General features: G+C 46.9%; 1 protein-coding gene across 2 annotated transcripts in view; it reads right to left on the reverse strand.

Moving 5' to 3' along the window:
* Positions 1-482: 482 nt before the first annotated feature.
* LOC127766190 (protein DETOXIFICATION 40-like) overlaps positions 483-26767 on the reverse strand; it is a 64338-nt gene continuing 38053 nt past the window's right edge. Inside the window, exons 1-7 of one of the 2 annotated variants that reach the window (XM_052291263.1) lie at positions 24581-24991; positions 2936-3567; positions 2754-2810; positions 2413-2651; positions 2127-2245; positions 1925-2011; positions 483-902 (exon numbers count right to left, since the gene is read on the reverse strand). In XM_052291263.1, the coding sequence (XP_052147223.1) occupies positions 825-902; positions 1925-2011; positions 2127-2245; positions 2413-2651; positions 2754-2810; positions 2936-3567; positions 24581-24871 (1503 nt within the window). In that variant the 5' untranslated portion in view covers positions 24872-24991 and the 3' untranslated portion in view covers positions 483-824. Of the gene's footprint in view, positions 903-1924; positions 2012-2126; positions 2246-2412; positions 2652-2753; positions 2811-2935; positions 3568-24580; positions 24992-26767 lie in introns of those variants that run through there. The other variant, XM_052291260.1, reaches the window with a different exon arrangement.

Consider the following 26767-nt stretch of genomic DNA (forward strand, 5'->3'; position numbering starts at 1 on the left):
GGATCTTAGTCAGTTACGATTGTATCTTATCTGTAACTACCTATTCCGTTGGAAATATGGGCTGTACTTTGTAATACGAACTCCTCCCCTATATAAGGAGGGGTCCGGGTGCCTTTTGGGGCACGATTTTGCTCCCAGATCATACGATCAATAATACACTCGGCGGATCAATCCCCGGACAGGAGTAGGGTATTACTTCTTGTTAAGAAGGCCTGAACCTGTATAAAATTCCTTGTCTCTCAACTCATCCACTTTTTCAGCTTGATAGCCATCCCCTTTTAGTATTGCCGAAATCTTGTTTCGACACCACCCTACCTAATGGGTAGATCTGCCCTTGAATGTCACTTTTTTATTTTTAAGTTAGTCAAGTAGATTCCACGTGCACGCTCTAAATAGTATGAGTACTATGTTTTTATTTTCTTGTCAAATTTAGGTTCCCTTTATTTCTAATTTTTAAATTTGATTATATGTTCCCGGTGATATATTTTATTGAAAATTTACATTGCTCGTGCACTCTCACCAGTCATGGGTAGTAGAGAACATATGCATACAACATCATCATCTCATGATGAAAAAATATGTTCAAGAAGAAAAAGAGAAAAACTTGTAAAAAACAACCAGTCAACGAGGTTATCTCTAATTGCAATTCAAGCTCAACATATATATGGGTATATAGGGACGAAAGGAAAAACACGGTGTACGTACGTGCAGACACCAACAAGCATTTTAACGAACTCGCGCCCCATGCATTTCGGCACCAGCAGGGCGCTGGGTATATATGCATAAGCGCGCATCCGCATTTTACCCATCATTTGTCATGCGAATCAGTAGTCAACCGTGCCTGCAAGAAGCGGTTGCTTCTTGTCCTCCCATTGATTCAGTCTTTTCTTGGCTTCTTCCACCTGCACACACACAGACTACATCACTAGATATTGGAGATGTTAATAATGGGACTTCTATTCGCTAACTCACCGTCTCTCACATGCTACTCCTCTAGTCACAAAAAACGGTTAGTTCGGAAAAAAATTGATGTTATTAGCTTATTCAGATTGAACAAAAGAGAAAAGAGATATTTTATGGTACCAAGAGCTACAGCAAATTTGGGTACATCCACTTAAATACTGAGAGGTACGAAATTTTAAAGGAGCCTTCTAGTATTTTCACAATAACTGTAAAATCATCCATAAGAAAATAATTTGGAAGACTATATTTCTTTCAAAATATATATGTTGCGGATGTAATATCAACTACATATTATAAGTTAGTTTAACTTAGTTGAATTGCAATAATTTGGGAGTAAGTCTTTAAATGTTTCATATTATAAGTTAGTTTAACTTTTTTTAATCAAGTTTAAGAAGTTTGACTAAGTTTATAGAAAACGTAGTAGCATTTATAACACAAACAAACATATTATTAAAATGTATGCAATAACATTAGATTCAATGAAACTAATTTGGTGTTTTAGGTGTTTTTTTAAAAAAAGTTTAACTAGGAAAAAAATTTAAATTGACTTATATGAAACGGATGGAGTATGATCCAAGTGGTTGGTTGGTTAGAATTGGTTTCCAAATTAAAGTGGTGTTTATAAATCTCACTGATGAGATTAATTATTTTAGGTGGAATTTACATCAGCAAGGACAGGTACTTTAAACTATTTCACTATTGTAATAAGTTTAGTTGGCCTTATGCCTTATTCATGCAGAGGTCAGGGATGTAAAATTTTTTTGTTGTGTTAAAAAATTGTAACAAGGTCAGTACAACTATATCTTATTGTAGGCTGCACTGATTTCCTTGTCAAAATAACTAGTGTTAAAATTGATCGTACTTTTGACATATGTTATAATGTATACCTATTTACTCGCGACTAAGGAATCATTTTCATTTATATAAATCCATTCTTGTTTGTTAATTGTGTTCAGAGTACCTCTTTGTTCCAGTCTGTCCTGAAAGTGATCCAGAACAATATCAACGTCTGCATGCAGGTGCCACCGAGCATCCCAGTCCATATCCCCTATGGCGGAACAGAGTGGAGATTAACATTTGCGATTCATCCATTATTAAAAAAAAAAGTAGAAAAAAAAAGCAACCATGATGGTCATTATATAATCAGAAGGCGAACTACGTACCTTTGCTCCGAGATGGAATTTGAAGCCGAGGAGAAAACCGAGAGGAATACCCACAAAATAGTAGCACCCGACATTGATGTACGCCACAATCTTTTGCCATCCACACCCGACAGCCACACCTAGTTTGTTTGTTTATAGCCCACATACACAGACAGAGATAAATCAGATTTTTCAGTTCATGCATGCACCGGGTACATCTGCAACAGCTAGCATTAAGCATACATATGGATTGATATCATAATCGAGTGAGCTAATTATAGCTATGATAATGTGCTTAATTAATTACCAGAGAGGACGGGCTGGATGCCGTTGAGAATGAGCGTGGCGGCGAGGAAGGGGCAGAGGTCGGAGACGGCTCGTGCAACGGTCTCCCCCTCCGTGAAGATGTAGCTGATGTAGTCGCGGAAGATGAGAAACACCACCGCCATCACCACTGTTATCACGAACGACACCGCCGTCACCACCACCACCGAGAACGCCGCCGCCCGCGGGTGCCCCGCTCCCAGCTCGTTCCCCACACGAACACTGTATATATTATCATTTACATTGCATCGTCATGTATATATTCAGTTCAATTCAACTGTAATCAGTACCACCAGTAAACACAACACACACTAGCTAGCACACCTCGCTGCAGCGTTGAACCCGATGGATATCATCATCACCCATCCAGCAAGCGTCATGCTGTACGTCCATGAAAGCAAACATGCATGCAACGATCACAATCAGCGCATACAAACAACTTAACAGGTTGCTCATCTCTACAATTATACTAATGCAACAGTAGAATTAATTAAGTTTACTCTCACCAGACAGTGAGGGAGTCGAGGGCGAGCTGAGGGTCGCCGAGGAGGCCGGCGAGAAGGATGAGGATCTGGAAGTACCAGGTCTCCAGGCAGAGCATCACGGCGGAGGCCGTGGACAGCTTCAGGAACTCGGGGAGGCCGGAGAAGGCCATCCAGGAGAACCCCGTCCACGTCCGCCGGCACCGCTTGCTGGCGGCGATGTACACGAACTGCGCGGCGACGATGACCCACCAGCTGAGGCTGAGCACGAGCGACGCGCCCAGGAGGCCCATGCCGAGCCGGTACACCACCAGCCAACCCACCACTAGGTGGAGCACCAGCGTGGCCGCGGAGATGTAGGCGCTGGGAGCCACGATGCTCTGCGCCTGCAGGAACTTCTGGATCGGGAAGTTGGCGGCGTAGGCGAAGATCTGAGGGACGAGGCCGTAGACGAAGACAGCGGCGGCGCTGGCGATCTCCGGGGACTCGCCGAGGAGGACGAGGATGGGGCGGGAGAAGGCGTAGATGACGGCGAGCGGGACGCCGGTGGCCATCAGCAGCACGGTGGATCGCTGCATGTAGACGCCGAGCATGTCGTACTTGTGCGCGCCGTACGCTTGCCCGCACAGCGTCTCCACCGCACTCCCCATGCCCAGCTGCATGTGCCATGCCAGTCACGTTACGTTTAATTTGTCATGTTATACAACGTTTGATGGACCAAAGGTACTACTCCCTCTTAGTGATATGACCTAGTGGCAATCGTAGAGATGATTGTATCACATACTTTGTTTACATATTTATCCAACATTGTTTCTTGAAATAGATAACTCCTTATTGGATAATGAATATGTGATTATTTCATGAGACTCTTTATATTGTTTGTTACTATTTCTAAAGGATCCCTGATCAAATATCATATGTGGAACAAATATGTTTATATGATCAGCACATGTATTAATTGATGATCAGATCTCATGGATCATGGTATAGAGATACCAAATTAATAATGTGAACACATGTTGGTGAACATGTTGTTGGATAGACCCAACATGAGACATTGCAAGAGCCATATGTGTTGTGTCATCAGTGATCTCATTTAGTGTTGGTGTTGAATCCTTAGATCTGAGATTATCATGGTTCTCAACATGTGTAGTAGCTTACTTAGGGTCTACTAAACGCTACTCCGTAAATGGGTAGCTATAAAAGTAGTTTTCGGGTATGCTATGAAACATGTAGTGGGATATAAATAATCAAGATGGGATTTGCCCCTCCTATGGAGAGATATCTCTAGGCCCCTCTGTCAGGGTTACGGGTAAGGTATACCCTCTACCCTTCGGTATACGTCACATATCGATATGGTATGCTTGCGCGTATACGGACGTTCTCAGCATAAGTTAAGGAAGTCCATCATGGAGTCTACAGATGGAAAGAGTCCTACTCGGATAGAACTGGGTCGTCATTATATCGTACCGAGTCCGATATTTCCGAGTCCTACTTGGAGACCAGCTGACCTGCGGTATAAAAGGGACCCCCCGAGAGGACCTAAGGCAGAAAATCTTACCGCCAACACATCCACCACAGCCTACGAAGCCGGAGCCTACAGGAGTCTAGTCGCCGGGTGATCTAGTCGAATCAACTCGACTACGATCTCGTCGGTATCGTCGAGTTCCACTATTCCCTTTGTAATTTGTGGTTTCCATCATATAATCCCATATCAACTGGATTAGAGCTATTACCTATCAAGGGGCCTGAACCAGTATAATCTCTGTTTTTTGCTTGCTCGATGTCGTATTACGTAGATCCTCGTACCAGCGTACCCCAATACCCTCTATATCCGGTCTACGGGTATCCCCCGTCGACAGTGGCGCGCTAGGTAGGGGCACTTGGTGCTCAAGGTTCTACTACTATGACATCTAACTTCGTCGACAACAGCGTCAACACCAACTTCAACCAAAGAGTTCCCACTTCAACAACGCTGGTGTGGACTCAAGTCGGTGAAATCGTCTACCCGGTTTACACCACGGTGCCGATCTTAGCTGGTCCTCCAATGGCCGGAAACGAGAATGCAGTGGCTACAACCCAGGACGACTCCATGTCGAAGGATCCTCCCGCCGAAGCGGAGATCGGAACGTCGACGACATCCGAGCCCGAGAAGGATCCTAGTGCGGCCAAGTCTTGTCTTTCCGACAAGAATCACGAGCCGACGAGGATGACTTCCGAGGTGACAAGGTCCTGGTTTCCTATCCACAAAACCAGAAAACACACCTTGCAAGCCTGCTGGGTTTTTCTCAATGTCCATGCTGAAATTCGTGCCTGCAAAGAGCGTGGAAATCAGCGTACTTCTCCAACTCGTGATGTCTATTGTCCTATTCACAGGACAAAGAATCACGACCTCTCGAGCTGCAAGGTCTTTCTCAGCGCCATGAAGATGCCACCTCCTAAGGTCCAGCAGTCACGCGTCCCCCTCAGGGATGAGGACAAGGAACAAGGAGCGACGCCAATTTCAGATCGATTTGTTGGGGTAATCGACATCGATCCCCACGAACCATCAGTCTTGCACCTGCTCGAAGACTATGGTTCATCGACAACGAGTACGCCGCGCGAGGTATTGGCTATCGACGATGTCGGCACGTCAGCGTACACCAATGCGGAGCAGAGAATCAAGTGACTACACCGGCCCAGCACATCAGAGCCGTCAACGCAATACTGAGGGAAACCCCCTATGATCCCGTTCTGAACGACGATCTCGCGCGATGGTCAGAGCGGTTATGGGAATCGGTGACCAACCTCAGCAACACGTTCGAAGAGGCCGCTGCTGCAGCACACCCGGAACAGCCACCAACTAGCGATGCTAATGGTGAAAACCCTGAACAGCGGGAATCGCCTCATCGAGCCACCCCTCCACCTCGCAGCACCGGCGATCTCCGCGATCACCTGAATGGCCGCCGAGAGGCGCGACGCACACGCGACAACGAGAACTGTTCTCGTCATCGTATCTCTTCACGACGTCGCGATAACAAAGATCGAGGAGGCCGTTCAAGCGAAGACCGAGACCATGATAACCGCCACAACCGCGCGATCACGATGATCGTGAACGACGGGCGCCGGGCGATACAGGTCGAGGACGTCGCCATGATGACGATGATGATGGAGATCGGCGCTGAGACAATAATGGGCGACGACGACAAGGTTCTTGAGAACCCGGCTGACGTCCTCGTAACCACACACCGGAACCAAGTGACCCATCGTCAACGTCATCATCTTCCTCATCCTCATCATCTGATAGACATCCGCGAAGGGCGTACGATCGCCGACAACCCACCGCCCCCAGCGCTGGGTGTAGAGCTTTTGGTCGTTCACTTCGAGATGTCCGATGGCCTGAAAGATTCTGGCCCGGAGCAATAGAGAAATACGATTGGAGCACCGACCCAGAAGAATTCCTTCAGGTTTACTCCACGGTACTCTATGCTGCCGGAGCGGACGACAATGCATTGGCAAATTACTTGCCAACGGCATTGAAAGGCTCTGCACGTTCATGGCTGATGCATCTCCCTCCTACTCGATTACTTCGTGGGCAGACCTGTGGCAGCAGTTCGTTGCCAACTTCCAAGGAACTTATAAGCGCCACGTGATCGAAGACGACCTACATGCGTTGACACAGAACCCGGGTGAATCCTTGAGGGATTATGTTCGGCGCTTTAACGAGAGCAGAAATACAATCCCCGAAATCATCGATGCTTCTGTAATTCGCACCTTCAAGTCTGGTGTCAAAGATCGCTATACTACTCAGGAGTTGGCAATGAGGCGCGTCACGACTACTCGAAGATTGTTCGAAATTGTCGATCGATGCACTCATGCGGACGACGCACTGAGATGCAAGAATGACAAACCGAAGACCGGAGGAGAGAAGAAACCAGCCAAGGACGCACCTGAATCAAGCAAGAAGAAAAATCGCAAAAGTGGGAAAAGGAAAGCTCAAACAGAAGTTCTCGCAACAGAATACACAGATTCCCCCAAGCGCCCAGACCCACAAGGCAGCGACGCGAAGAAAATATGGTGCCCTATACACAAGTCAGACAGACACTCTCTAGAAGATTGCCTCGTTTTTAAAAAGTCGCTCGCAAAACACATGGCATTGGAAAAAGGCAAGCGAGTACGTGTGGTCAAGAAGGACGCTGAGGCGGTTACTCAGGAATCAGACTCAGCATATCCAGACTCCGATCTCCATGTCTCGTACATCTTCGGAGGTTCCACGGCATACTCCTCAAAGCGAGAATACAAGAAGGTGGAACGTGAGGTCTGTTCGATGTGGCAGGGGCTACGCCCAAGATGAAGTGGTCCGAACAGAAGATAGAATTCTCGGAAGAAGACCACCCCAAGACTGCTGTCATCCCAGGGTGATATCCGATCGTGGTCGAACCCACTATTCGGAATATCAAGGTCGCACGAGTTCTGATCGACGGCGGTAGCTCAATGAACCTTCTCTTCGCCAGCGCCTTGGACGCGATGGGGATCCCACGAAGCGAATTGACACCCACCGATCAACCCTTCCATAGAATCACTCCTCAGTCATCGTCCAAACCATTGGGCAAAATTACGTTGCCTGTGACATTCGGCCAAGCAAATAACTTCCAAATGGGAAAAATCACCTTTGATGTCGCTGAATTCGATACAGCATACAATGCCATCATTGGGAGAACTGCACTCGCGAAGTTCATGGCCGCATCTCACTACGCGTATCAAATGCTCAAGATGCTGGGACCGAAGGGAACAATCACTATTCAAGGGAATGCTAAGCTGGCAGTGCAATGCGACAAGCGGAGCCTCGACATGGTCGAGGACACGCCGAGCCCACCCGCCACAGCTGAGCCACCCAAGAAAGTGAGCAAAACAAACAAGACGACGAAACCGGACGGCGCAATCAAGATCGTTCCACTCTCCAGTGCTAACCCCGACAAGACCGTCAAGATCAGGGCATCACTATGCGAGAAATAGGAAATCGCGCTCATCACCTTCCTCCGCGACAATGCTGACGTGTTCGCTTGGCAGCCGTCCGACATGCCGGGGGTACTTAGGGAGGTGATTGAGCACAAACTCATGGTGCGACCTGATGCCAAGCCAGTAAAGCAAAAACTGCGGAGATTTGCACCAGATCGAAAACAAGCCATACGAGAAAAAATCGACAAGCTTCTCAAAGCCGGTTTCATCAGAGAGGTACTCCATCCAGAGTGGCTAGCCAACCCAGTCATGGTGGTGCGGAAGTCCAACGGGAAATGGAGAATGTGCGTCGATTTCACCGACCTCAACAAGGCATGTCCCAAGGATCATTTCCCTCTTCCTCGAATAGACCAACTGGTGGATTCAACAGCCGGTTGTGAGTTGTTAAGCTTTCTTGACGCTTACTCCGGCTACCACCAAATCAGCATGGCGAAAGAGGATGAGGAGAAGACAGCATTCATCACGCCGTTCGGGGTATTTTGCTACGTTAAGATGCCGTTCGGACTAATAACCGTAGGAAACACTTTCCAGCGCACGGTCCAAGGTGCACTTAGCAACCAATTCGGAAACAATGTCGAGGTCTACGTCGATGACATTGTTGTCAAGACAAAGACAAGCGACTCATTGATTGACGATCTGTGGGAAACGTTCAACAACCTCCGACGATATCGCCTCATGCTCAATCCAGAGAAGTGCACATTTGGAGTACCATCGGGCAAGCTGCTCGGTTTCCTCATCTCTGGAAGAGGAATAGAAGCAAATCCCGAGAAGATCAAGGCAATCGAGAACATGAAGTCGCCTACAAGACTCAAGGAAGTACAGAAGTTAACCGGATGCGTGGCGGCACTAAGCAGGTTCGTCGCTAGGATGGGAGAGCGAGGACAACCTTTCTTCGCCCTGCTAAAGAAGCAGGACAAATTTGTATGGACACAGGAAGCTGAAGAGGCATTCATTGCACTCAAGCGCTTCCTATCAAATCCTCCTGTACTTGTTGCCCCCCAACGTAATGAAGAATTATTTCTCTATATTGCCGCCACGCCATATTCCGTTAGCACTGTTATTGTTGTTGAGAGAGAGAAGGTGCAACGACCAGTCTACTACGTCAGCGAAGCTCTCCACGATGCAAAGACGAGATATCCACAGATCCAAAAACTGCTTTACGCAGTAATCATGACATCAAGAAAGCTACGCCACTACCTCCAAGCCCACAGGGCCACAGTTGTATCCTCCTTCCCTCTCGGTGAAGTAGTGAGAAATAAAGACGTTGTCGGCCGCATCACGAAATGGATAGTCGAGCTAAGCCAATTTGATGTCCGCTTTGTGCCACGAACAGCCATCAAGTCCCAGGTACTTGCCGATTTCGTAGCCGATTGGACTATGCCTGATAACAGGTCAGACAACCAATTCGACAAAGAAACGTGGACAATGGCGTTCGACAGCACGCTCAACAGCCAAGGATCAGGGGCAGGATTCATCCTGACATCACCTTCGGGAGATCAATTCAAGCATGCAATTCACCTCAACTTCAGGGCGACCAATAACACAGCCGAGTACGAAGGACTACTCGCCAGGATAAGAGCTGCAGCTGCACTCGGAGTTAGGCGACTAATCATGAAAGGGGATTCCGAACTAGTCGCGAACCAGGTGCATAAAGATTACAAGTGCTCTAGCCCCGAGTTATCCAAGTATCTCGCAGAAGTCAGTAAGCTGGATAAAAGGTTCGATGGGATCGAGGTCCGACATGTATACCGCAAAGACAACATCGAACCGGACGATCTAGCACGGCGTGCATCCAGACGAGAGCCACTTGAACCGGGTACCCTTCTGGACGTCCTGACCAGACCATCAATGAAAGAGGCAAGCGACGAAGATAGCCCGGTAGCCCCCAACATCAGCTCGGGGGCTACAGAGGCAGAACGCGCCGTTGCCAACATCGAGACCTCAAACGACTGGCGCACCCCACTCATTAAATTCATAGGCAGCGAAGAGTTGCCCGAGGACGACGCAGAAGCCAAGAAAATATCCTGTAAAGCAAAAGTCTACTGTATGATCGGCAACGATCTATACAAGAAGGCACCAAACGGGGTACTCTTAAAATGCGTCTCGTCCGACGACGGCAGACACCTCCTCCTCGACATACATGAAGGGATCTGTGGGTCACACGCCGCCGGTCGTACATTAGTCGGAAAAGCTTTTCGACAAGGGTTCTTCTGGCCAACCGCCCTCAAAGACGCCTGCGACATGGTCCAGCGGTGTGAAGCCTGTCAATTTCACAGTAAACACACAAGGTTACCAGCGCAAGCACTCCAGACTATCCCTCTCACTTGGCCGTCCTCGTGCTGGGGGCTAGATATACTCGGGGCATTCCCACGAGGACAGGGCGGCTACAGGTTCCTATTCGTAGCGATCGACAAATTCACTAAGTGGATTGAAGTGACACCCACGGGGGAAATCAAAGCCGACAACGCCATCAAATTCATCAAAGGGATATTCTGCAGATTCGGATTGCCCCACCGTATCATAACGGACAATGGCTCCCAGTTCATCAGTGCCGATTTCCAGGATTACTGTATCAGGCTGGGAGTCAAGATCTGCTTCACCTCGGTCTCTCACCCTCAGAGCAATGGACAAGTCGAGAGGGCAAACGGCATAGTACTACAAGGAATTAAAACCCGCGTCTACGATAGGCTCATGTCACATGACAAGAAGTGGGTCGAAGAACTTCCATCAGTACTATGGGCTATGCGTACCACACCGACAACGTCCAACAAGGAGACACCCTTCTTCCTCGTGTACGGCTTAGAAGCCATGCTCCCCACCGAGCTACGACATCAAAGTACACGAGTACAGAAGTATTCCGATGAGGATCTGGAGGAGCACCGTAATGACGATGTAAATCTACTCGAGGAACATCGCGAACGAGTTGCCGTTCGAGCAGCCAGCTACCAACAGGCCCTTCGCCGTTACCACGAGAAGCGCATCCGAGCACGCATGCTTTCGATCGGCGACTACGTCCTTCGACGGGTTCAAAGCTGTCACGTCCGGAAATTCACTAGTAATTTCCGAACTTATTTGTGCATAAAATCCTCATCCAGGAATCAGCCGAGGTACACAAACTGACAATTTAATATGCAAATCCATCATAATAATAACGTTACATACTTACAGAAGAAAAAAACAGCAGCGGAATTAACGGTCTAGCGATGGCTTCAGCTCTACTCCCATAGGCAGCTCAACTGGGGTATAAGCTAAACGTCTTCTCCTTCTGGATCCTTTTTCTTCAACTGAGGTTGATTGATTATTGCAAGAATGAGCATATGACATACTCAACAAGCCACACAGCAAATATGCAAGTGCACTAGGATACCAAATGATGGCATAATATAGGCTCATTTGCAAAAGCAGCATTTAGCAAACATTTAAGAGTAGTAAAACAGTAGAGTAATTAATCATCAATTTTAACCAACACTGCACAGCACCCCAATGCTGCACAGGCCCAACCATCCTGAACAACCATACCCGGCTGTACAGATCTAACTCCAAACCAGGAGCTAAACAAATTATTACCAGTTATAGCATCAATAATTATTGTGAGAGGTGTGAGACTAATCACGAAAAACATTGCTCAACCCGCCCATGACCGCAGGCACGGCTATTCGAATAGTTTTACTCTGGCCAGAGGTGTACCACTATACCCACAAGACACAGCCTCAACATCATGTCTACCATGCGTCGCGATACTGGAAAGTACCCGAATAGAGGCTGTGACAACACAACTCACCACAGTGCACCATTCCTGGATCATAATCACCCCCTCTATAAATATAACCAGAGGCATGGACTCCCCAGTGACCCCCACGGACTTCTCGCCGCTTCTCAGTCTGGTGCCCCGCAATGAATCATGCTATACAAAAGGTAAAGTCGTTGCCCACGCTGGCTTGTGGTTGGTACAGTTAATGTCTCACAACAGTAGCTCGCGAACCGGTTCTTAATTGTCATGAACACGACCTTCAAAATCATGTGCTCACAACCCACCATTGACAAGTTTTAATTATCAATTAATTATCATAACACGATTAACCATCGTGAGCTACCATTAAATATAATCATAAATAATAATGTAGTATGATTCATCCCATTAATGAGCTAATGTTTCTAAGCATGGCTAAGCAATTATATATATATATATATATATAGCTTTTAGCTGAACCAAACCAATATATAAGGTTCAAGCTAATCAATTTGTTACCCAAGGTATCAAGGAATAAAGTAATCAATGCAAATTGGCCATAACAAAGGAATAGGTTCACACCACCCGGTGACATTCGAAAATAAATGAACAGTTGAAATAAATAGAGAATTTAAATATAGGATCAACATGCTCAAAGGATTTGTGTTTAGTATCTGTGTGACTTGCCTTGCAATAATCGGTCTTCAATTAATCTTCTTGAACACTTCCGACGCACTCACAAACCTTCGCAATGACGGAAACGACAAGCTAACACGCAAAACGGAGAAAAAGACTAATAAAAACCAAATAAATAGTACATAAAAAGTAAACAAACATGTAGATCATGATTTTAGATGAATCCAGAGACTTGAACGGCATCATTCCGAGTTCATATGAATTAGTTATGAAATTTACAAGATTAAACTGATTTTAAGATTTATTTTTAGAAGGGAAAAGGGTTTTATGACATCATCGATGACGTCATCACCGGCCTCTCGGGACATCACGGTCACCGGCGATCTAGGTCACGGCGGCGAGAACGGAGGGTGCCAACGCGATGAGCACGACGCGGGGAACTCACTGAGGGGTGGCACGACGACGAACGACGATGGAAGACGGCCGGCGACAAACTCCGAACAGCGGCAAGGTACTGGTTGACGACGGCAGCGGCTTTCCGGCGATGAGCAGCGGCAATGGAGGGGTGGCCGGGCTTCTCCTCGAAGCTGCGAATCCAATGGAAGCGACGGCGACCGAAGGCGACCATAGACGACGACGAACTGCGCGGCTGGAGATCGGAACATGACGGCAACCCACTGGTTCATGGCGAGATTGACTTCCGGCGAGGTTTCGGCGCAAGGGGAACGGCGGCCGGGCTTGCTCTTGACCTTGCGGAGCCGAGAGAGGTGGCGGCACAGGAGGGCGACGGCCGAGGCGACGACAAACGGCGGCTGGAGCGGCTGCCGGCGGCGGAGAGAGAAGACGAGCGTGGGGAGGCGGCTAGGGTTAGGGAAAACTTCGGGAAACAGAGGGAAACAGAAGAGGAGGCCGAGGGAATGCTATTTATAGGAAAAGGTGGAGGAGATCGGCTCAGGAACATATGAATTTGATGAAGGAAGTTAGGATTTATCCGAGTTCACCCGAATAAAAACGGCCAAAATTCGTTAGATAGATAACGAATTTGATGGGGGTTTCTTCGGGATTAGGTAGAGGAGATAGAGAGAAATCGTTTTTACAATCAATTTTGGAAGGGGATCAACGGATGCGCTGGATTTGGTGGAGATTGGCGCCGGTATCGGGATGAACACGGCCTCTGGACGGCTGGCTGGAGGTAGGAGAAGCACTGTAGCGATAGGGAGGAGAATTAGACTTTAGGATGGGCTGAGGAACAGAGAGAAGGGATGAAGGAATGGGCCGAAAAGGGCCCAAGCTGAGGAGGAGGATTTTTATTACTTTTCCAAATAAATCAATCACCAAAATGATCTTTGAATTGTTAAAAATACTTCCAATGCTCAAATAATTTCAAGAGAAATCCTGAAACTAATTGGACACTCAAAGTACTTAACAAGATTATAATCAGATCATTTAATGATTAATTTATTGTTCAAATAATTGCTGAACTGCTCTTTGTATTATTAAAATTATGAGTTGAGCTCCGAAAAATCCGAGAAAATTTCAGAGAGTATAATTAACCATGAAGAATTTAATAAAACTTAAATTCAGCCATGCTTTATATTTAGGAAATTTTATTTCCCACATTTAACTTCACTTGTAAATTAATGAACATTTAATATAAACTCTAATAATAATTTATTAAATAATTTATAAATCCTGAAACGAAAATCAGGATGTGACAAAAGCTAAGCAGGGAGAAACAAGCTCTCACCCAAATGGGAAGGACCGTACACGATCACACAAGTTCTGCGGCTAGGCGCATTCAAAATTGCAGACGGCGATGGTCGCGAGTTGTCAAATTCCTGGAACATTGATCAATTACGTAAATTCTATCTATAAGTCAATAGTATCCATACTTGAAAGACATCTTACAGCTTCAATAAAGCCTATTTTCAGGTCCAGACCACAATCAAAGCGTTCCTTCCTGATGATCCCTTACCCAAATGACACCTAGCGTTGAAACCTATCCTAATGTCCCTTTACACCGTCTTGACAAGGCCTCCGAGGAACCTAAGGGAACTTCGGCTGGGGACGCCCAGAGCCGATAAGGCCTTGTCGGATCCTGTAGAAACGAAAGACCATGTAAGATCTGGTCGTGTAAGAGTTCTTGCCGTGTGTATTAACTAAGCCGTGTAATCGGAAATAAAATTTCCAACTTCATGGCTAGGGGCTAGGATCAGTGCTTGTTCAACTGAGGCAGGTCAAAGGTCCAAGAGCCTTATCTTCCGAGAAGAATTCTCCGATGACAAGGCTGGGGGCTAAGGAGAGTGTATACCTCAAACGACTGATCGAAGTCGCGAAGTGAGAAGACACTCATACACGCTACATCCAGAGTAAGAAAGCTTAGTTAGATAGATTTCTTTTCTATTTCACAAGACCTTCTTACAATTCCATCAAAATCCAAAAGTATATTACGCTTTTTCCCTAAGACATTTGTCACAGGACACGGAGACTACCAGGACGGCCAACGCCAGTCCATCGACTGGAAGACCTTCTCCGCCAGCGGCACCATCGACTTCACCAGGCCATCTATCTCCACAGGAGTTCTCCGAGAACGAGAAAACCCTTCGCGGAGGAACTCGGGGTGCACCTGCGGACGATGATCTCGTATACAAGCCAACACATGCCCCCCGGCATATCAGCTCGACCGACGACACTCTTGCTTCAAGGCTTCATCGATGCATTGACCGATGCCTTCAAGCTGGGTGCAGGTGCCGTTCAGCCACGAGATATATCCGGCCGCCGATTACTCGGGATCCCCACAGGGTACTCGGAGCTCTCTACAGACTCTGGATATGGACGTGCAGCAACTCTTCAGATACAAGTTGAACCACACCTCACGACCTCAGAGTGTCTCTACGGCCTGGTCCTTCTTCACTTCCAGCATAGTCCTCTCGAGTTCCGCGACCTCAAACTTCGTCCTCCAATACTGGATGCGACGATCCTGGTCAGCGAGCGCGCTCTCGAGGTCTACGCAGCATGGAAACAATGAAGTTAAGTTGCTCTTCTCTTCCGAGTATACAACAAATCAAGTCGACCCAGACGAAAGCATAGAGGAAATGATAGCAAAGACAACCAACCTAAGGGAGTCGTTGCCATGCTCGTTTCGATGGGCGAATTTTGAGCTACATCGCCCTCCGGCACATGTGGCTCGAACGCAAGTGACGGAACGACCACCGGCAACTCAGGCTGCCCACGCTGCTGGACATCCTCGACATCAACATTTCTACAAACGACAACAAAATACTCAAGATCAAAATGCTGAAAACGCTAAGGCGATGACTGCACACACAAAGGCGGTCAGAACCAATAAAAGTTTTACAAAGCATGGCCAAAAAGTACAAGAGAGCTAAGACCCTACTCTTCAAAAAGAGGGAGGACGGACTCCCCCAGGTCGCCGACCTCCTCCATCACATCCTTGTGCACATCGCTGGCTGCCCCCTGATCCAAGATCTTCCGCAGATCGAGTTCAGGATGCACCAGCCTCACACATGCAAGGACATGGCACGCCCCGGTATAGATCCCGTTGGACGTCTCCTCTCCGACCCTGGCCGCGTGCTTGGAGGGGATCGCCTCCATCGCCGCCTCCAGTTCTGCAAGTGAAGACGTCAACGAGAACTCGTCGGGGTTCACCGGGATGGTGGCCTTGACGCCGCACTCCCCGGCGAGCTGGTGCAGGCCGGTGTAGGTGACCCGCAGGGAGCCGCGGATCTCCGACAAGTGGTTCTCGAGCTCCGACATACGGTGCTCGAGCCCCTGCTGTTGTCGCTCATTGCCAGCCACCAGCTCCCGCATCTTCTAGAGGACCTCACGAACCTCCGCTAAGTCGCGCGCCAGCCGGTCGGCGCGCTCATTCGCCGACGACGCTGCCGCCGCCCTTGCCTCTGCAATCTCGCGACCAATGCCACGAGCACTAGCCTCGAGGAGGCGCCCCATCTCGACCTGGAGCGCCTCCCAGGTGAGAACGACAGCTGGCGGACCCCGACCAGCTGCAAGATCGCTGGCTGGGCCACTAGGTGTTGCCTCGCGGCTTTTGGGCGCGACCACGACATCCGTTGAGGACACGACAGGAGACGCGCTGGAGGTCCCTCCAGACCCGTCTTGTGCTGCCTTCCCCCGCGCCGCCCTGCGAAAAGCTGCAACTGAGACAGGCTGCAACAGTTTGACGAAGTGACAAGATCTCAAAATCATCCACTTACTTCTCGCCAAGCGTCACTAGTCGCTGCCGTCACGGAGGCGGGGGAGACGCGTCCGAGGCCTAGAGTACAACCGATGCGATGTGAGGTGCAAGTTTTCCGACTACGTAATGAAAGAACAGGAGAAATTACCGAGGGGGTGGGTGTCTTCCGACGATGTCCGACCACAGAGGAGAATTTCCTCCCCTTTTTCGGAACGTTGCCGCCACTCGTTGTGGCAGCGGCAGCAATAGTGTCAGACGACTCCTAGGCGACTTTCTCCTTCAGCGACGCCGCCACCTGATGGTCCACGAGCGGCCCGATGATATCAGTCAGAGGGAGAGCCTATGCTTCATGAAGTCATAATGCGATCCCGGAAGAAAAATGCAAAAAGACCGCTGAGTACACTTACATTGATGGCAGCATCGCGCTCGGCTGCCCCTTTCTCGCAAAGGGGGATGGGGACGTTGATCGCTGTTGTCGGGTCACTGATCATCATTTGGCCGACGCGGCGCTCCACGGTTGCGTTGTCCAAGCTTGTAGATCGAGACCAGAATCCGATAAGTCGGGAAGAACACGCGCATAAGGGAGTCAATTTAACTAAAAAGGAAAATACCCCGAGGAGAAACCCGGGTCGTGTCCTCCGGCCCAGAATAATCGAAGGCTGGATGGGCTCGAGCTTGAAGCGGCTGGATCCGCCTACCAATGAAGTTGGCAGCGACTTCATACCCCAACAACCCCCGTTCTCGGAGGTCATCAATGATATCGATGAAAGATTGGAGGGATGGGGTCAAGGCGGGTTTGGTGGTCCAGGATGGAATCTTGTCTGGTTGCTCCTCAGGAACAACGAAGACCGGATCCGAATCCTCTATCTGAAGATAGAACCACCTCCCCCGCCATTTGCTGCGAGATGAGGGGCACTGGAAGGGGATGTATCCCGAAGTCGGAAACCAACACACCCGGACACCTTTTTGGGTTCCATCCAGCGCAACTCATAGTAAAAGCGGAAAAGGTCAAGAAACGGCTCTACCCTAATGTAGGCCTCACAAAGATGCGAAAAGATACTCAGGAAGGCGATGGAATTGGGGTTAAATGGAGCAAGGAAAGACCATAGAAATTCAAGACCAAGAGAAGAAATTTAGAAGGCGGAGGAAGAAAACCACAGAGAATAAAGTCCTCGATCGCAACCATGTGACCCAGGACAAGCTGGGGTTCAGTACCTCCTACTTCTCTCTCCGCGGTCCCGCGACCGGGAAGGGCGCCATCCTCCTGCAGTTTCTTCAGCGACGCACTGGTGGAGGTTGACTTGTCGAGATCCATCACCGTCGGGGATCACCGGAGAAAGGATAGAGATGAGCTAGCTAGGGTTTTTTGCGGGAGCGAAGAAGACAAGGGACGCTTGGAAGCTGGAGAATGTTTTCAACAGGCGGACTTCAAATGGGATCCCCAAAACTCCCTTAAATAGACGTACTTCCGATGGTGCGAATTCCAAGGAAAGGAGAGAGATGGCCGCCGGAAATTTCGGGGTCCGTTACGTGCGACAGTTTTTCGGACTTCAGTTTAAATTCACTCATGACCGTTGAGCTTCACCCGACGTTGTCGATCACCCCTTCTCCCTTGGTCTTCACATCGAGAACGACGACAACATCAGAAGTTGCGATCAGTCTCACGAGTTCATTTAAGCAGAAGTCGGGGGCTACTGTCAGGGTTACGGGTAAGGTATACCCTCTACCCTTCAATATACGTCACATATCGATATGGTATGCTTGCGCATATACGGACGTTCTTAGCATAAGTTAAGGAAGTCCATCATGGAGTCTACAGATGGAAAGAGTCATACTCGGATAGAACTGGGTCGTCATTGTATCATACCGAGTCCGATGTCTCCGAGTCCTACTTGGAGACCAGCTGACCTGCGGTATAAAAGGGACCCCCCGGGAGGACCTAAGGCAGAAAATCTTACCGCCAACACATCCACCACAGCCTACGAAGCCGGAGCCTACAGGAGTCAAGTCGCCGGGTGATCTAGTCGAATCAACTCAACTACGATCTCGTCGGTATCGTCGAGTTCCACTATTCCCTTTGTAATTTGTGGTTTCCATCATATAATCCCATATCAACTGGATTAGAGCTATTACCTATCAAGGGGCCTGAACCAGTATAATCTCTGTTTTTTGCTTGCTCGATGTCGTATTACGTAGATCCTCGTACCAGCGTACCCCAATACCCTCTATATCCGGTCTAATGGGCCGCACGCTTAATGGGCCGGAATAAGGGGATTGGATGGAGATCCAATATGAGCTTACTTCGGATCGGGATCCGAATAGGAGTCCTACGAGCCTTGGAGGCCCGAGTGATGGATCCTATATATTCGTGAGGGTGTGACCGGCGGAGGTATTGCATCACGTGAGAAACCCTAGCCGTCACTTCCCTCCCCGAGCAAAACCCTAGCCACGCGCGAGTGCTAGCACATCTGCGCGTGGCATTTCGTCCCTGTACATGTGGATACCGGTAGAGGCGCCGCTAGTTTGCGGTGCTGATCGGCGTGGGAGTACGGCGAGGAGAACGCACAAGGAGGAGAAGGTCGAGCCGGTGCGATCGACTACTTCCTCTACATCGACGCGCGCTACTTCGCGAGAGTTCCTTCGACTTCTCAGCGTCTTCTTCCACTGCACAGCGCGTCGAGTGGTAACGATCTATGATCTAATACTTGCATGGTTCCTGATTTACGCGATAGAAAATTTTGATTTATGCTATCGTAGCCTACGCGTATCCCAACACTCCCTCCGTATTTTAATGTATGACACCGTTGACTTTTCGATCAACGTTTGACTATTCGTTTTATTCAAAATTTTTGTATAAATATGAAAATATTTATGTCATGCTTAAAGAATATTTGATGACGAATCAAGTCATAATAAAATAAATGATAATTAAATAATTTTTTTAATAAGACAAATGGTCAAACGTCGGACAAAAAGTCAACGGCGCCATACATTAAAATATGGAGGTAGTACAAAACAAGGGCACAAGTGCTTTTTGGTGTTGCTCGGCTTTTCGTCCAGGCGTCGAAACCTTACAACAGTGTATTGGGCTGTAACACGGAAAGTGCCACGTTGTATCGTTCAGCCCTTGAATTCTAGGCCCCAAAATGCTGAAATATCTTTAGATTAAGTTCACTATGACTCCCTTAACTAGTAATTGAATCTAATTCGTATCTCTCAACCGCAAAACCAAATATGATGACTCCCCAAACTATTAAAACCGTCTAAACTGACTTCCTCGACGGTTTTGGATGGCGGTTTCGCTAACATGGCGTCCACATGGCAGCCCGGTCATCAAATAAATTAATAAAACAAGTGGGACCCACTTGTCATCCCCACTCTATACCAAACTCTCTCCCCTACCCCTTCCGTGCTGGTGCTAGCGGCGGAGTGGCCGGCTGAGCGGGGATGCGGCGTGGCAGTGGGTGGCGAGCCGACGGTGTGGTGCGGGAGGAGGGAGGATGGATGGGAGAAGAGATATAGAAGTGAGACCGTGGGTGTGACCGCGGATAGGCCGCAAATTATGTGCTGACCGCAGTCGAGGCGGCGATGTGTCCTTGAGGTGGGTTTCTTCTTAGCTGGCGGCGAGTTTGCCTCCATCTCTGCCTTAGCCTCCGGTGGAGGGGACACTTCAGAGGCATGTAAGGTGCAACGATAGGAGGGGCACATGATGTGGAATTCGACGTAGGCCAGAATCAGCAAAAATTCATTAAGGAGGCGGCTGCCAGCATAGGGCATCTAGAAGGTGCGTAGGATGGGGGCAGTGGCTTGCTCGGCGAGTGTGGCATATACGCGTCGGTGGTGCGCCGGAGTGCCTCCTTGATGGCGGAGGAGATGGCAGGGGAAAATGAGGCTGGGCTGGAGTGGAGGGATTTGGAGAGGGATTTGTAGCGGTGGCGAAGGGAGAGGGGGGCGAGCCCTAGGAGTGGGAGTGGGTGGAGTCGGGTGGGAGGAGGGTGGCATGGTGGGAGGCTTCCTTTGCGACGAGAATGGAAACGGCGGTGAGGAGGAGCGAGGCGTGTGGGGAGTCCACGTCGAGGCAGGAGGCGCGACGCATGTGCTTGTGCGTGTGGCGTGGAGGCGAATAGCGTCGAGGTCGGCCTCGACCAAGTGAGCGGGCGTGAGAGCTCACCATTGTTCGCATGACAAGTGAGCCCCACATTATTTTTTTTAATTTATTGATAACTGGACTGTCACCTGAATGCCATGTCAGTGAAACCTCCCTCCAAAACCGCCGAAGGAGTCAGTTTAGACATTTTAATTGTTTGGGGAGTCGTCATGTCTGGTTTTGTGGTTGAGTGATATGAATCAGATTCAAGTCACCAGTTAAATGTGTCAAAATGTACTTATTCCAATCTCTTTAGCTCTCGTTACCCACCTCACCGGGCTCAAGGCCTACTCACAACACAACCTAAGTTTATCCATCTCATGTGGTCATGAAAATAAATATAAAATATGGGAATATGTCAAGAAAATAGTACCCATGAAAAGTTGGAAAAAGGGAGAAAAAAATGATTATTAGAATTAAAAAAAGCATATTAGGAAGAGGAGGAAAACTACAAAAAGGTTGAAGCTCCGGGAAAAAAAACCGAAAACCATAAGAAAATGTCTGAAAATCATAACAATTGAAAAGCCAATCCTAACATTAAACGAGAATGAGCCACATCATAATAATGGCTGTTAGATTAACAAGCAAACAAAATCAGAGAAATGAATCTCACCAATCCAATCAAAAGAGGGTGTTCTATATCTTTCCAGCAGAAAAGAGATAAAGAACAAAGAGAAAAGATAAAAACAAACAGAGCAACCGGAAAGTCAGACAAAAGGAGAAAAAAATATGAATGACAAACAGAGAGATAAGGAGCCATATTCTGTATATTTTTATTGATAATACTAACAAGATATCGCATAATATCCAATAATTGTGCAATAATTCAAAATGTGAGCAAAATATTAAAATTTAAACTAGACCATACGAATGAGTGTAATTGTTTGAATTCAAAATTCTCCCCGAACACATGAAGCAGCTATTAGCAGCTAGTAGTGCAAATTGTTAAGTGATCGAATAGTGCTATTTTTTCCACATCCACTGTGTTGGAAAAAACTTGCAATGTGATGGTCTTTTGTTGCAAGCAGCCTCTGCATTAATTCATGTACTGACACCAGCTTCACTTATAAAGTGAAATCTAATTGCAACGAACAACGCATCGATCTGCTGCTAAACTTGGATGAGATGTCTCCAAATATGCTACTGGCTTTTTAGCATATAATTGGCAACTTGTCATCCACTGATCCACCTAATGCAGTCATAGTTTGATTGAAGTTCCTTTCATGCATCCGTATCCCAAGAAAACACACGCACATCTAGTCGGTTTTGGTGACACAATGCTTTTGTCTCGGTGTAAATGACCTATCTGCTTGACCTCGTCATGCATGCACTATAATTTACAATCACATCAATACCAAACTCCAATCATCAATGGATCCTGTAGTTTCGATTTTTCATCTTATTGTTAGTCCCATGGTAGGTCATCAGTTGTTCGGAGGGGTGGACGAACCAACGATCAATATGGCTATATATCCAAAGGAAATAGGGAATGCCCAAATATTATTTTCATACAGTAGTGAATGGAGTACACTCAATTAATTAAATGTGTTTTGATCTGTTGGCTCTCACACTAAAGTACATGATCCCAACGTTGGACATGTTTCTCAACTGATTTTCGTCTCTTCCTTATATTTTCAACGTAGCTTTCAATATCTTTCACTAAAAAAGACAATTTGAGATTGCACCCCCTTATTTTGTTATAGGCGGACTAAAAAAACGCCCACATGCAAAAAGATTTGGATGCTATTTGATTAAGCCCCACTTCTGAAAACTCATTTTCGTGGACAGGGTTTTCTCCACCGCATGCCCTTCGTGCCCTGCTCTTTTTCTCTCCTCTCTCTTTCCACTCTTTTTTTCCACAACCTCCTCTCTCTCCACTCATTTTTCTCCCTCCTCTCCCACTTCTCATACTTCTCCTGTCATCTCCCACTTCTGCTCCTCTCTCTTCCTCCTGGATCTAGTCCGACCTCTTCTGCTCGGGCGGTGGCAAACTCAGCCTCAGACTACGCAGGTCCCGCCGCCTCTCCTTCTTCTCTTCCTTGACTTCTCTCCTAACGGACGGCAGGCACATGTGTGGGAGCAAAGAAGCTGACAAGCTTCAGATCCGGCACTGTCGCCGAAGGAGTGGGGAGAGGCGGGGCAGAGGGTGACCATGACGACGGACTAGATTCGTCAAACGTGGGCTTGCCCGAGGTGGATCCAGAAGTGGCAAGAGACATTGGATATCTCAGCCGTACGTGGATCCAGCTGGGGCGGATCCAACAGTGGCGGCAATGGGTGGCGGTGGATCAGTAGGCCACAACCCATGCTGCTCTGGATCAAGTGGCGATGGCGATGACATCTACGACCATAGCTTGCTTGCAGCGACCATGGTGGCGGTGGCGGGGCCCTGGCCCGAGTGGACCTAGCGGATTTTGGATGGTGGTGACGGGTTTCGTGGTGCGGTGACGGGATAATGGCGAATCTGGCTAGCTTTTTTATCTTAGGAATTTATATTTTTTTAGTGATTTTTTCTTTTCGCATATGGTCGGCTTAACCGATCGGCCGCGAAAAATCATTTTTGGCATGCGAGTGCACTGCCCGAATGAAAAAAATTCCGGTTTGCGTAGACACTTAGGGGTAGGCGGGCAGAGCACCCGCCTACAAAAATACGTGTTGACCGCATGGAAAAAAGTGTTTATGTAGTAGTGTTTGTTACTAGCACCACTAAATTTTTTTCTAATTTATGTTATGAATACCCACCTAAAAAATCCTGTATCTGTGTCTGGTTTTTCGGATATCAGAATCAGAGTTTTGTGCACCCAACACACGAAAAAAAAAATGTAAACATCATATCTCTACTATTATAAAAATTCAAGATGTTTTTGCCGATACTTTGGTAATCATTCGTGTTTGAGTCGGTTTTTAAGTTCGTTTGCTTTTAAAAATATATATCTGTGTTTGAGTTTGTTTTTAAGTTCGTTCGCCTTTGTAAATAAAAAGACGTCTTATAAGAAATCTCTTTAGAAAAACTCGCATGCTAACTTGAAACGCTTTTGAAAATTTTTTTAAAAAAACTCACATGCTAACTTGGGATAAAAATCGAACTCTTAATTACAACTCATGATTTTCTAAAAAAAAATCCAAGAGAATTTCCACAATTATTTTCACCCTAACTAAACTATATAACAATATAACAATAGTAATAAGACTAAATAGCCTTCACCCGTTGCAACGTACGGGTATTTTTCTAGTCATAATGTTAAAGATCATGTAACAAGGTAAGTATCGTATGAAATAACTATTCATATGGGACACCACATGCGACATGTTTTACTGTCACCATATGGCCTCTTATTAATAAGTTAGATTAAAACATAAAAACTGGGTCAAGTCTATTTTGCCCTTGACTCCGAGTTTATTTTTTCCTAACCTACAAAACTTGTTTTTTCCGCTCTAACTTTTAAACCGACAGATAACACTTCGCAACCTTGTATATTCGTTTTATTTGAAATAGAAGTGGTTTTCCGGTTCATACTCTTATTATGCAAATTTTACTTATGTAAATGTTTTTTAATTTGATCCACAACCAAGAAACTTAAATAATTTAAGTTTATACATATCAATCAAAACCACCGTAAAATATTGTTTAGGATGCTCTTTGTCTGGTTTTAAAAACAACAACTACTGACTTTTATAGTTTAATTAGGGTGAAAAATGAATTTCTTGCAAAGTTCGATATTTAAAAGTCGACTTTACCTGTAGAAATCTCTCTAGTGCGAATATGGGAGTTTTGATTTGTATCTGAGGTTGTTGCTTTATACCTCTAATAATTCTAATGGTTAGAAATGGTTGAGACGACGTCGTTGACGATGAGAGAGAGGAGGAAAGTAAGCTACGGAACCTCTCATGCACGCACACAGCAGAGAGGTGTCGATCGATGGGCCGGCAAAGGATACATACCATGAGGCCGTAGGCGAAGATCTGGATACCATTGTTGCCGAGCGACGAAGCAGCGAGCTCGAGGTTGCCGAGGTGGCCGCAGAAGATCTGCGTCGAGATGGAGAGCACGTTGTTGAGCACGTACACCACGATGGCCGGCGCCGCGATCGGCGCGAGCAGCCTGACCTCCAACGCGGCCGCCTTGCAAGCCCGACGAGCCCACGGCGCCTCACCGTCGGCTAGGATGCCTTCCAGCCGGCCGCTCAGCTCGTGCGACGACGGCGAATCCCCGCGCTGGTCGCCGCCGGCCATTTTTTTACAGCCTAAGGGTACGTAGAACCGGAAGAAGAGATGCAGCTAAACTACACGTAGGTGCTGCAACAGGGAGAACATGTGCCCGGCAACAGGTGTGACAAGATGTACCATGTAAGAAGGAAAGGATTCTCCTCTATCGTCACAATCTGTACCATACATATATCACTATGAGCAGATCACTATTTTTCTTGTGGTGGAGAAGGTGTGATGCAGCTAGACCTAGGCTGTGTTCTTTGTTAAGTGTTCCCAACCCCTCACTCATGTTCCGCGCATACGCTTTTCAAACTGCTAAATGGTATATTTCTTTTTAAAAGTTTCTACACGAAAGTTGCTTACAAAAATCATATTTGATCCATTTTAAAAAAAATTAGCTAATACTTAATTAATCACGTGTTAATAGGTGCGGAGGGAATGAATTCTCAACCCACGGAGACGAACTCAGCCCTAGTGTTGTTGTCAGTAATCATTTTTGTTTTCATCTCCTACGCCATGTGGATGCTCTCCAGCAACCTGATAAAAAAGAAACAAACAAGTACCGCTCATTCAGGTACGTTGCTTTTCATAAGATGCTCCCTTCGTCCTACAATAAACCAATCTAATATTAAAAAGGACGTTTTTTAATAATAGAAGTTTATCCAGATTTATTATACTATAAAATGTTACATTCAATACTCAAGGCCGTGTCAACAATTTCGATGGCCCTAGACAAACTTGGTATACTATAAGCCCCTAACGAGATAAGGCTATTTTTTCTAAATTAAATATATACTCTATAAAGTACATATACTATATAGTGACACAAATAAATATTTCTAACCTGGTAAATAATAAATCAAGCCATTTGCAAGATACAATATAAGTAATTTGGAGCTGAAAAGAATATATGTATAGTACCTTTTGCTAATCGATTAACTGGTCTTATTGTTTTCTTTCTTTTTTTTATAGCACCCGATATATATGTTTTTTTAAGGTAATATTGTAACACCTAAAATAGTGAAATTACAGAGTAAATTATACAACAATAGCCATGAAAAATTCTAGCCTAACTTTCAGAGTGGGAAAGTAATGCAAGTAAGAAAATCCTAACCTAATTTTTGGAGTAGGAAAATCATGCAAGGAAAAAAAATCTAGATTCATAAGTTGCTAACCTAAATTTCTTAGAATAAATAAGGCAAGAACGAGAACAAGAAATACCTAATGCCCTAACCTCGGTTTGCCACAGAGACACGGGGAATATATGTATAGTAATACGCCTAATGCGAACGCGGCGACGACGGCATCAATCGGTGGTCGCGTCGGCCGTCCGTGCTACGGTAATCGGTGCTCGTGCGCCGTGCGCCCTCTCCTCGCGAGTCGCGACCTCGCCTTGGCCTTGCGCGCGCGGTTACAGCGTTGCGCCTCTCTCATTGGCTCCTGGCTGTGCACTCGGCCTACTGGGTCTGAGAGGCTGGTGGCTAGGCTGGTTGTTTGGGGGATGAATTTATTTTTTTACCATCCTCTCAAAATGTTAGTGCTCCCAAAATTTCATTCCAAAATATCACCCGGCCCTACATATCAGCCTCACATATTACCCGGTCCCACATTACTTTTGTTTGAATGGGAAAAGATACTGACATGTGGGTCCGGATGGTATTTGGGAGTGAAATTTTAGGAGAGTGACATTTGAGTATTGGCATTTTGAGGGGATGGCAAAAAGTAAATTCTCCCAGTTGTTGGGGGGAGGGGGAAGGGGGAAGGGGGAGGAAAGACTGGTTGGCGAACGTTAGCGGCTAGCTTATCTCGCGAATCGGTTGAAGACGGAGACCGTATGCACGTTTTCTTTTTATTTTTTTTCTAGTACGTTATTTTCTTATTAAGTCTAATTCATCCTATCGGTTTTCATTTTCTTTTTGT

Source organism: Oryza glaberrima, chromosome 3 (assembly GCF_000147395.1).
Source record: "Oryza glaberrima chromosome 3, OglaRS2, whole genome shotgun sequence".
NCBI classification, from domain to species: Eukaryota; Viridiplantae; Streptophyta; class Magnoliopsida; order Poales; family Poaceae; genus Oryza; species Oryza glaberrima.